Below are 12,636 nucleotides of genomic sequence, written 5' to 3'. Positions count from 1 at the left end.
CTTAGAAACTTAGATGTGTTTAAGAACTCTTTTTTTTTTTTCGTACAACAGCAGCACTCATCTTGTTCATTAGTGGATGCGGATGACCAGTCGTAGACCGGAAACTAGGGCTGAACGATTTTGGAAAATAATGTAATTGCCATTTTTTTAACCAATATTGCGATTTAATATGCGATTTAAAAAAAAAAAGTTCTTTACCTTCTGTATTAGTCTACAAAGACGAGCAATAAATCATTGTACAGTAGGGATGGGAATCTGAAATTCTCTGCGTAGCGTGGCAAGTTGATGCTTTATCTTGCAGACTGCTTTTCTCTCGCGTGTCACGTGACCAGTGTAATCGCAGCCCTTGCGATTACAAAATCACGTTTCATCATATCGCGATTTTATCGCAAATGCAATTAATCGTTCAGTCCTACCGGAAACTGATATGCCGACTTCTGACAAAAGCGGAAGTTCGAAACTACCCTTGTGCACATAACCCATTGGTTGTTTATTTAGTTGTTTAGTTGTCTTTGAGTGTGAACAATATCCATGACATTTTTTGTAGATGACTTTGTAATTTGTATTTCTGTGTGTTTCTTTTAGTTGGGTGAAGACAACCAAACACAGCTTCATCCAGCTCACATTCAGTACTCTAATAACAAGATGGAGGAGTCACAAGCAGAGGAAGCTGGCCAAGCAGTTCAAGTAGATCTTCAACTAGTGCGGCTCCGACAACAGAAAGAGCTAAAGCAGCAGCATGCAAAGTAAAAGCTTCTTATGCAGAGAAGGAAGCCATTGTGATGAGAGAGAAAGCTTAAATCGAAGAGGATCAACAGGAAACGCTAGCTGTAACAGCACGCAGAAAAGCAGAGGTTGAGGCTGATTTATATGTGTTACAACTGCAGAAAGAAGCTGAAGCAGCATCCACAGAGGCAGCAGTTTACGAAGCAGTAAATTATGGAGAAGATGGAGCAAGTGTCGACCTAGAAAAAGAATCATACATTTCAAGCAAATTTGAACGCACTAGAGAGTATGTGCAGAAACACTCAAAGCTACAAAATGCTCCAAATCTTGATCCTGATTCAAGACAAGCAAGTGAGAACTCAAGTTATGTGACGCGGAGCTGCGTTGCTGGATCACATAGTTTTCTCCCTCCAGTGGTGAAGGAGGAGTCGAATGTTGAGACTGTTTCTATGAGGCAGGAACAAACAATTCAACACAACCACCAGTGTTCTCCTAGAAATGTAAAAATAGAGCCGTTTGATAGAGTTGATGAAGTAAGGAGTCAAAAGAAATTTAATGGTCAAAGAAATGGTGAGTTCCGGCCTGTTCCAATTTGACGACTGTCCAGAAAATTACTGGCCGTGAAAAACATCTTTTCAAGCTGTAATCCGTGAGCTCAGTAAAACAAGCAGAGAGGAGATTAACCTTCTCATCAGATGGCTTGGTCCTGATTTGTCTATGCATGCCAAACGAATTAAATCAGTTCATGTCAATAATCCTGCCATAGGAGTACAAATGATATGGCGGCGCCTTGAAGACTGCTACAGGTGTCCGGAGGTCATCGAGCAAGCAATGTTGAGAAGACTTGAGGCCTTTCTTCACAGCACAAACAAAGACACCTATCGTCTGAGAGACCTTGTTGCTTGAACTGCTATCTGCAAAGAAAAGTGGACGTTTACCTGGATTCACTTACTTGGACACAGCGAGGGGAGTCAACCCTATCGTAGAAAAACTTCCATTCAGTCTGCAAGACAAGTGGATTACACAAGGTTCCAGGTATAAGGAGGACCGTAATGTGTATTTTCCTCCATTCAGTTTCTTTGACGAGTTTGTTTGCAGACAAGCAAGAACCAGAAACGATCCTAGTTTTGCACTTGCTTCAACTGGCCGTTTGAACACAAGATTCGACGGAGCTATCAGGTCGAATACCAGAACATCTGTCATCGTCAAAAACTGAAATAATGGCTGCACAACCAAACCAGACAGACACAGACAGTGCACAGACAGAGACTCTAATATCAATGTAGACCTAGACAAAGTTTGCACCATACACAACAAACCTCATCCACTTCACAAGTGTCGCTCTTTTAGAAGCAAACATTTGGATGAACGAAAAGGAAAGGACGAAAAGAAGGAAGGAAAAGTCTCTGTTTTAGATGTTGTCCTTCCATGTTGCAAGATACTGCAGAGCATCTATTAAGTGCAGAGAATGTGACAGTGACAGACACATTGCAGCTATGCATCCCGGTCCTGCTCCATGGTCCATTGAAGCATCTGTATCAACACCAGGTCAATTCATGAAACAAACAGATGAGCACATTGCTGAGATCAACAACAAGTGTACTGAGATTTGCGGGGAAGCTAGAAAACCCAAGTCTTGTTCAAGTCTTGTAAAAGTTTACCCTTCTAATCAACGTAAAAAAGCCAAACGCATTTATGCTGTACTGGATGAACAGAGCAATAGATCAGGCACAGCGTCGACTTTCATCTTGGGGTTCACAAATGGATCTGATAGCGGGGCTTGAGACGGGCCCCGCCCTATCTCAGCCCTTACCTGCTGGACCCAGTGTCCGCTCTGCGGATTCTCCTTCCCAGGCTGAGGCACCAATGCTGACGCTATCCAGTTCCGAGGAAGTGGATGTCATCAGCGTTGATGCGGGGGATCATGATGTTTCTCGGACTGGATGCGATGATGCAGGTGTGGCCGAGGCTACACCTGTATGCATTTCCCCCGATATCAATGCTCCCGGGAGTTTTGGAAAGTGTTCGCCAGGATGGGGCTCATCTGTTGTTAGTAGCCCCACACTGGCCGACCAGAATATGGTTTGCGGACCTAGTGTCTCTCTATTCCGGTCAGGAGGGACCTGCTTTCACAGGCGGGGGGCACAATATTTCACCCTCACCCCAAGTTGTGGAAACTATGGGCTTGGCCTCTCGTGAGTGAGCGAGTGCTGGTCTCTCGACTGAGGTCGTGGAGACCATTCTTCAATCCAGAGCTCCCTCCACGAGAAAACTGTATTATTTGAAATGGAAATTGTTCTCTACATGGTGCAGAGAACGTATTTTAAATCCTGTTGACTGCCCCGTCGGTACAGTTCTCGATTTCCTTTAAGACCGTTTCTCTACTGGACTAACTCCCTCCACCTTGAAGGTGTATGTTGCGGCTATATCTGCCTTTAGATCCCCTGCTAGATCCCCGAGAGCTGCGTTCGCCTGCCATACTTCCTGCATGCCCTGAGCGACCTGCTTCAGGCCTCCCAGAAGCTGTTGCGGTCTGATCTCAAGGGTGCTATATAGTTTCCTGGTCAATGACGTCACCTGACTCTCTCATTGGACTGATTGTACAGATGCTTCACGACGCAATCACGCAGAGCGTTCCCATCGCGTTAGCCAACACCGCTCTCGTTCCCTCTCAGGGAACCAGGGTTACATACGTAACCTGAGACGATACTTTGGGCTTCAAATATTAAATGGAGGACCTTATAGTGTAACTCGACTTGTGACTTACCTGGTATTACTTACCTGGTGTCTTAATGTCTCTAGAACTGATCCATAATAGGAGTGGTTATTGTTTCCAAATTACCACGTATCCCTGATAAAACAACACATTTATTTTCAGAAACAATTTGTTTTTTATGTGGCACACAGGTGTGTAAATTGGCTGGAACTTCTTTGCCAACTGTGGCATGAACCTCAGCACCATAGGGAGGAAACTCTGAAGTCATGTCAGGAACCTCTGGGAAGCTTCTTTGACATGGAGCTCTAGAACCATAGCAGGGGCTGGAGTTGCAGCAGAATGAACCTTCACAGTGATTCTATGGAGCAGCACTGGTTTTGGGGCAGCAGTGACAGGAAACTTTATGGCTGTCTTCACTAGGAATTCTGTAGCAGCCCTGACAGGATCTCTGGGCCCAAAGTAGCTGAGAAAGAGGGCTATGTGAAACTCCCTCTCTGGGACCCAGATGCCAGCGGCAGAAACTTCTAGGGCGTCGGTGGTAGGAACTTGTGGGACGAGTTGAACAGAGAGCTCTGGGTGACTCCATTGTTAAAAATATGATTGGATGGTGCAGAACCAAACTAAAACTAAATAAACTATTTACAATACCGGTGCCAGACACAACCGAGGCCTGCCAGCCCCTCTAGACGCTGAGGCTGGAGAGATGAGGGGTGCTAACTAACTGAATAAAACTAAACTATTTACAATATGCACATATCCCTAGGCAAGTAGCTCCGCAAGTCGCTAAAACTACCGCCTCAAGCCAAGGCGCCAGACGCAACCCAGGCCTGCCAGCCCCGCAAGACGCTGAGGATGGAGAAATGGAGGGATCATCTGTGTCAGCCCGCCAGACGCAAGCCTAAACTCTCTCTATGACCTGAAACACAATTAGAAAGCATTTTTCATAAGATATAAAAATTACATCTGTCCCATATATAAGGATTGAGTATATGACAGTTACAGCAGTACTGAATGGTAATGTAAAGAAGCTGATGTCCATATTCAGATAATCAAGCCAAATTAACAAAAAGCCCCAAAATAGGCCGATATAAATATATCTTAAAAATCATTTTAGCTTGTCTTAGACTCTGTACCTTGAACCAGTCATGGGAGAGCATCTCATTGGGTTGCTCTTCAAGCAACCTCGAATAAAGCGGCAACATTCTGTGCAGAAAGACTGAGAGTTGTCTAATCATTTCCTTCAACTTTACACTTGCTCTCTAAGCTGTAAAAATGGCAAACATTCCTGCATTATCCATAAGAACATCTTTTTTGGTTCTAACCATCTGAGAAGTTCAGCTGGAACCAGACATCAGAGTCTCCGCTGTCTGGGAAACGGCGGCCGATCACGGCGAACAGCAGCAGCCCCAGTGACCACACCGTTGCCTGCTTCCCATAGTACTCGCCTTTCTCAAAGTACTCAGGAGGGCAATACCTTGCTGTGCCTGTAGATGTGTAAGCTAGCTTTATTGACTAGCCAGTATTGACTATTCTTTGAGAGGTTTGTTAGTGTGTTGTTAATATCTCACTGTGTGATGATGTCTGATTAAGACATGGCGTAATTGGTCACTAGAGTTTAAATCCTAAAAATATGTTTTAAAGGTAACACATACCAGTGTAGTTTTTGTAGGATGAGCTTTGCATGAGGTCCCCGCAGCCGAAATCGATCAATTTGACCTCCAGGGTCTCTGTGTTGACTAGGAGGTTCGGCATTTTGATGTCTCGATGCAGAACACCCCTAGAACAGCACAGGACAGCAGCTTCGATCACCTGCCGCATGAAGTGACAGGTCAACTTCTCGCTGAAGCGGCCTCCAGATTGCAGCCAAAAGCTGTGCATGTCCATGCAGGGTGAGGGCCGCTAGGACCATGATGTACTGCTCGCGAAGGTCCTGCCACTCCAGCAGCTTTATAATGTGGCGACAGCATGGGCCTTGATTGGCCATTGCTGTCAGGGCCACCTCAAGGGGGGGGGAACAGGACTACTGGAAGGAGGTTCCTGATGATCATTATCCTCTACAGTAAAGATGATGTCCTGTAAAGAAGCTGATCTAAAGAGAGGAATATCAACCACAAGCTTGTTTTAAATCATATCATCCGTAACATCTTCAAACTACATTTCATCTATATTCAAACATTCATCACATCGTGGATTAAAGTAATTTATCTGCCTTTTCATAATGTGTTATGTGGGGTTTTTTTATATCGTGTGTAAATGATTAAGATAGTTTGTGTTGTCCAGAGCTCATCGTTTACCATCAGTACACCTCCTGGATGGGGCTTCATCAGTGTCCTGGTCCATAGACTGCTCCACCTGCTCATCCTGAGCTTTGGTGGACTTGGGGCGAGACGAACACAAGAAAAAAGAGGCAAACCTCCGAAAGGTCCTCTTTTTCTGCCTCTTATTTGTTTTCTCTGTCCCTCTCTGCTTTCTCTCCTGCCCGCCTCTCTCACCGATGACCACCGGCGTCTCGTCAGGACGAGGATGGAGCTCCGCCTTGTGTTCGGTGTGTGTCAGTGTTGCTCGGGGATTTATCCCGTGCACACATAGATACCCAAATAGCCTACAACATGTAACCTAATTTCACCATTATAAATTGTTTTTGTGACGGTTTCAGTGAGTAACTCGTCATTTCTGAGTTACAGGTGATTTGGCTGAAGGGCGTGGTCATACACCTGAAGGTCATCATGCTGCTCAATAAAAGACAGCAGGAGAGTCGGTTGAGCTTGTGCTCTTTTTGTTTGCTTGGGGGTACTTTGGGGTTCATGTCACGAGGATGAGGACTCGTTGAGAGGTTTGGAGTATGGGAGATCACCACCGTCGCTTGAGCCACCTCATGTGGGATATCTGTTGTCGCTGAACGTTTCATGGACTGAGATGGGCTGGACTGCTGTTGTTCATAAGTACACGCATCTGCTGACACCCTGATTATCATTTATACTGATCATTAATGTTGTTCTGTCTTTCATGGATAAATAAACTCATGAATTATGACAGCTTGTGTGTGGTAACTCCCTTACTTTGTTGCGACTCAGAAGAGATCGTAACAAATGGGGGCTCGTCCTAAAGCGAATTTGCATCATAAAATGAAATTTGATTAATATTTGGAATTCGTTGATGTCGATTCAATTGAAGTAAAATATGTATATATTGAGCTTTCGATATGCACGTTGTTTTGAGTAACGTAAATTGTTATTTCGTTTAAATCGACTCACGAGTTTGACAGTAGTTCACAAGGGAAGTGCATTTTTCTCTTACAGGGGTTACATTGTTCATTTTCTCCCTGGTAGGAATTAGCAACGCCTAGCGTTGATTTGTTATTTTGCCTTTTTTATTTTTGTGCAGGCTTTTGGGTTAAGTATACCGCCGTGGTTTTGGATTGAGCTGTTTGTTCAATTTTTAAGCCATCGGTATTTTGGTGTTTAAAAGTCGCTTGACTCTTGAAAGCTGCACGAAGACTAGGCATAAGTTAGTTTAGTGGTTGGGTAGGTAGTTTAGAGGGGGGAGAGTGAATAATTTTTTCACCTGTGTTTATTTTCCTTTCGGAACAAAAAAATGCACTTGCTTTTTGTTTAATAGTAGGCCTCGGCTATTATAGTGAGAACATAATGTGGTCTATAGAAGAGTTTATTAAGGATCCTAATTCGGAGGAGATGTTAAATTCTTTTGTAAAACAACAATTATGGGAACTTGTAGATCATTTTAAAATCAGTGAGGTAGACAAGAAAATACGGAAAAAGGAATTACGTGCGGTTGTCAAGAATTGGTTATGTGAAAATGGTCTTATGAAAAAACGTGACATTGAGGTAAAGGGTTCGTTAGATATTTTTTCCAGTTTATCTTTTGAGGAAAGAAAAGAGATTTTGCACATGCAGCAGCTTCACGATAAAGAGTTGATGAAAGAAACAAAACGTTATGAATTTGAAATTGAAAAAATAAGAAATGAGAATGTCCTCCGACAGCGTGAGATTGATTTGGAAAAAATAAAATTAGATGCTGAGAAGTCCGCACGAGATCATGAGCTGCAGGTGGAGCGATTGAGATTAGGAGGGAAGGTCAGATGTAGAGGAGAGAGGTTTGGGTTTACCTGGAGGATTTGACTTTGCCAGTAACCTAAGGTTGCTTCCCAAATTTAATGAATATGACCCTGATGTGTTTTTTTTCCTTATTCGAAACTATGTCCAAAGAGAGGAATTGGCCGAGGTCTATCCGAATTGTCATGCTTCAAACGGTGATCACAGGCAAGGCTCAGGAGGCATATGCATCGCTCACAATGGAGGAGCGTAAGGATTATGACAAGGTAAAAGTAGCTATTTTGAAGGCCTACGAATTGGTTCCTGAAGCCTATCGCAAGCGATTCCGAAGCTGGAGGAAGGGTGATCGTCAAACTCACTCTGAGGTGGTAAGGGATTTGGTTTCTCATTTCGATTGCTGGTGTGTTGCGTCCACTGTTGAAATTGACAAGCTGGGTGATCTGGTCATTTTAGAACAATTTACATATATTGTGCCCGATAATATTGCTACATACGAGAAGAAGCCAAAGGACACAATGGAGGCGGCGGTTTTGGCAGATGATTATGTATTAACGCATAGGAAGGTTTACAGAGAAGACCGATCAGTTCAACAGAGTGGTAACTTTAATGAGAATAGAGTTGGGTTTAAGAAATTTGAACAACCATACCCTTCAAAATCAGAGAACACTGGTCGGATGAGATCTGATAGAGACTTAGTGTGTCATTACTGTTTTAATCCAGGACATTGGAAAAATGAGTCCCCAGTATTAGCTGCTAAGGGGAAGTCTGGAAAAAAGAAATCATTAGTTAATCCTGTGTTAGTGGCTGATGTTACTGAAACTACCAATGACTCTGAGCATGGTACTTCCATAGAGGTGGCTGAGGAAGTGTGTGACCCCAAATTAGTAGCCTTGAAACACTTTGTACCATTTATTACGGAAGGTTGTGTGTCTTTGCCAAACTCTGAGAGTAAAATACCAGTGAAAATTTTGAGAGATACAGGCTCATCAGAATCTTTTATTCTTGAATCTGTTCTACCCTTTTCTGAGGTATCAAGTGAAAGGAGAACTGTTCTGATTAGAGGAATTGGATTAAACATTCTTTCTGTTCCTCTGCATAGAGTACACTTGACATCCGATTTTCTCATTTGTGGAGAAGTGTCTTTGGGAGTTCGTCCGTCTTTGCCAGTGGATGGGGTTGCTGTCATCTTGGGTAACAATTTGGCTGGAGCTAGAGTCTGGCGGGAGGTGATTCCACCTCCTGAGGTAGTGCCTATTCCAGTCACTGAGAACACCGACAGTTTGCAACAATATTTTCCTGAAGTATTCACAGCTTGTGTTGTGACTTGCGCAAGGAGTCGTGAGATGTCACTTGAGAAACGAAGTGTTAAAATATGTTGTTCCTGGGTTATCCACCCTTTCGCCTATTTCTCATAGGTAGTTGGTGGATGCGCAGTGGGAAGACCCGGAGTTACAGAAGTTGTTTGATGCTGTGATTTTGCCTGAAGAGGTAAGAAGTACTGTTAGTGGGTATTTTGTCCAAGATGAGGTTCTTCTAAGGAAGTATTTTCCCTGTAAGAAAGTTTTACTAGAGGAGTGTATGATTCAAATGGTGGTGCCTAAACGATTTCGAGATGTGGTATTACAGAATGCACATGGTGAAATTGCTGGACATTTAGGAGTAAAGAAGACATATGACCGCATTCTGCGACAATTTTATTGGCCTTGTGTGAAAAAGGATATTGCGTCTTTCGTTAGAACATGCCACACTTGCCAGGTAACTGGGAAACCAAACCAGTTGTTGAAACCAGTACCTTTGAATCCCATAGAGGTTCCCATAAAGTAAACCGTTTGAGCACTTAATAATTGATTGTGTTGGACCACTGCCTCCATCTAAATCAGGGAATTCATATCTGCTGACTGTGATGTGTCAGGCGACTCGGTATCCAGCAGCTTATGCTATCCGAAAAATAACCACCAAGGCAGTTGTTAAGGCTTTAACCCAATTCATATAAATTTTTGGGATACCTAAGATTATTCAAAGTGACAACGGTACTAATTTTACATCCGTCTGTTTGCTGAGGTTCTGAAGGTACTTAAAGTTAAACATAATCAGTCAAGCGTGTATCATCCTCAAAATCAGGGTGTGATTGAACGGTTCCACCAGACTTTCAAGTCACTTTTGCATGCTTATTGTGTGGAGCTAAGCCGTGACTGGGATGAGGGTTTACCCTGGCTATTACTTGCTGCTAGGGAAGTACAGCAAGATTTAGCCCGAATGATTTAGTTTTCGGTCATCGTGTACGTGGACCTCTTTCTGTTTTGCGTGAGGGATTAGGTGGGGAGGAGACTCTGCAAAATTTGGTAGAATATGTAAATGGTTTTCGTAGACGTTTGTTTTTGGCCGGACTGAGTGCACAAAAAAATCTTGTTGTGGCACAAGAGAAGATGAAGAGACACTTTGATAAGCGTGCTGAAGGTCGTGTCGTTACACCTGGCGATCAGGTGTTAATTTTGTTACCATCTTCTGGGTCTCCTTTTTGTGCTAAGTTTACTGGACCATATACTGTTCTTCGGAAACTATCTGATAAACCATCAAATCGCAACTCCAGATAGGCGAAAATCTAAGAAGTGTTTCCATGTAAATTTGCTTAAAGCTTATCGTTCTCGAAATTCGGAAGTCCAGTCAACTCAATCAGTTGCTCCAGTTGTCAATGCTTCTTTTGACTCTTGTCAACCTTTTGTTGAGGGAGAAGTTATGGTTGAGGATACAGTTGTTCCGGAGGATTGTGTTTTGTTACCTCGACTAAAGAATTCAGAGACACTTCAGAATTTAGGTGCTCTGTTTTCACATTTGACAGAGACTCAAAATAAAGATCTAACACAGTTGTTAGGGGAGTTTACTGGTTTGTTTTCAGATATACCCAGTCGTACTCATCTGATAAAACATGATGTTGATGTGAGAGAGGCGCAACTGATTCGTCAGCGTTTTTATAGGGCTCCCGTCAGTAAGAGAGAAGCATTGGAATCTGAGGTTCGATATATGCTTGAGAACGGAATAGCTGTTCCGTCGTGCTCAAGTTGGGCTTCACCTTGCTTGTTAGTACGGAAAGCAGATTCAACTTATAGATTTTGTACTGACTATCACAAGTTAAACGCCATCACTAAGCCCGATGTTTTTCCACTTCCTCGAATGGAGGATTGTGTAGATCAGGTGGGTACAGCTAATTTTGTGAGCAAGTTAGATCTTCTTATGGGGTATTGGCAAGTGCCGGTAACTCCTAGAGCTAGGGAGGTAACCTCTTTTATTACATCATCTGGATTATATTCGTACTCCGTTATGAGTTTTGGTTTACAAAATGCACCTGCCACCTTCCAGAGATTGATGAACCGAGTGGTTGCTGGGTTGGAAGGGTGTGCGGTGTATTTACAATATGTTATTGTTTTCAGTGAGACTTGGGAGGAACATTTGGTCCGTTTGTGAGCTCTTTTAACTCGTTTGATTGAGGCATGTCTAACAGTTAACTTGGCCAAGTGTGAGTTTGCCAAGGCGACTGTAAGATATTTGGGGAAAGAGGTAGGCCAAGGTAAAGTGCGTCCACTTCAGGCCAAAGTTCTTGCCATTCAGCAGTTTCCTTCTCCATCTACCAAGAAAGAAACAAAACAAACCCAACACCATAAATTTATTAATCATATTTCTAGGCACATTGTTATACCACCTCTGATCACAGTACAACCATGATTACCACAATTATTTCCATTCACCCTTCAGCCCCACTTTGCCATCAGCAATCTGGATCCTGAAAGCACATTAAGATGACGAGAGCACAGAAAAACAGAAACAACCATATAACTATTGCACTTAGTTGATCAGATCAGGAACACAAGATAACGCATCTGCCACTACGTTATCTGATCCTTTAATATGTCTAACAACCAAATTGTAGGGTTGTAAAAAGAGTATCCAACGCATTAAAGGCTGACTCGGGGACTGCAAAGAATGCAAGAATGTTAACGGATTATGATCAGAAAACACCTCCACCGGCATTCCTCCCTCCACATACACATAAAAAAACTGAAGTGCCCAAATTAAGGATAAAGCCTCTTGCTCGATTACAGAGTAATTTTTCTGATAGGTGTTAATCTTTCGAGAAAAGAAACTCACGGGATAGTCAAACTAGAGCTTAGATTCTCTGCCGGGCCGTTGATGAAGCACGTCACGTGTCACGCGCAGCATCTCTTTCACTCGCACGCTGTATTGTGTAGGCTAGCTATCTTCAGTGCAACATGGAGCTTGAAGAAGTGAAGAAAAAAAAATCAAAACTGATAAAACCCACCGGCGTCTCGTCAGGACGAGGATGGAGCTCCGCCTTGTGTTCGGTGTGTGTCAGTGTTGCTCGGGGATTTATCCCGTGCACACATAGATACCCAAATAGCCTACAACATGTAACCTAATTTCACCATTATAAATTGTTTTTGTGACGGTTTCAGTGAGTAACTCGTCATTTCTGAGTTACAGGTGATTTGGCTGAAGGGCGTGGTCATACACCTGAAGGTCATCATGCTGCTCAATAAAAGACTGGGACTGAGATGAGAGCAGGAGAGTCGGTTGAGCTTGTGCTCTTTTTGTTTGCTTGGGGGTACTTTGGGGTTCATGTCACGAGGATGAGGACTCGTTGAGAGGTTTGGAGTATGGGAGATCACCACCGTCGCTTGAGCCACCTCATGTGGGATATCTGTTGTCGCTGAACGTTTCATGGACTGAGATGGGCTGGACTGCTGTTGTTCATAAGTACACCTACGCATCTGCTGACACCCTGATTATCATTTATACTGATCATTAATGTTGTTCTGTCTTTCACGGATAAATAAACTCATGAATTATGACAGCCTGCGTGTGGTGACTCCCTTACTTTGTTGCGACTCAGAAGAGATCGTAACATTTTGCAACCATAGTTCGATTTTCCATTTTTATTGTATGTCAGTATCAGTATTTGCTTTCAACCATGCACAAATAAAAATGTCACTGAACTTTTGCTGTGTTTTGTGACGATTAAGAGAGCACTCAAACACACCAAACCAACAATTACTAAAAATACACACAAAAACTGATTTTGCAGGGGCACTGCACAAAACTGTACTT

At 43.1% G+C, this 12,636-nt stretch overlaps 1 protein-coding gene and 1 pseudogene across 2 annotated transcripts; one reads left to right on the top strand and one right to left on the bottom strand.

Annotated features, from left to right (window-relative positions):
- Window positions 1-4,759: 4,759 nt before the first annotated feature.
- LOC148975137 (uncharacterized) lies at window positions 4,760-6,416 on the bottom strand (annotated as a pseudogene).
- On the top strand, window positions 5,857-12,386 carry LOC120491935 (uncharacterized). 2 transcript variants are annotated; one of them, XR_005625368.2, is made up of 3 exons: window positions 5,857-5,987; window positions 6,127-11,873; window positions 12,013-12,386. XR_005625368.2 is itself a non-coding variant. In XM_089118377.1 (2 exons), the coding sequence occupies exon 2, from the start codon at window positions 7,617-7,619 to the stop codon at window positions 8,928-8,930; it is 1,314 nt and encodes a 437-aa protein (XP_088974503.1). In that variant the 5' UTR covers window positions 5,857-5,987; window positions 6,127-7,616; the 3' UTR covers window positions 8,931-12,386. The 2 variants fall into 2 exon arrangements, 1 of the variants encoding a protein (XP_088974503.1); XM_089118377.1 differs by having other exon boundaries at window positions 6,127-12,386.
- The last annotated feature ends 250 nt before the right edge of the window (window positions 12,387-12,636 follow it).

This window comes from Pimephales promelas, chromosome 13 (assembly GCF_988280905.1).
Source record: "Pimephales promelas chromosome 13, fPimPro1.hap1.1, whole genome shotgun sequence".
NCBI lineage: Eukaryota > Metazoa > Chordata > Actinopteri > Cypriniformes > Leuciscidae > Pimephales > Pimephales promelas.
Note: the sequence above shows the minus strand (reverse complement) of the source record. Positions and strands in the feature narration are given on the sequence as shown.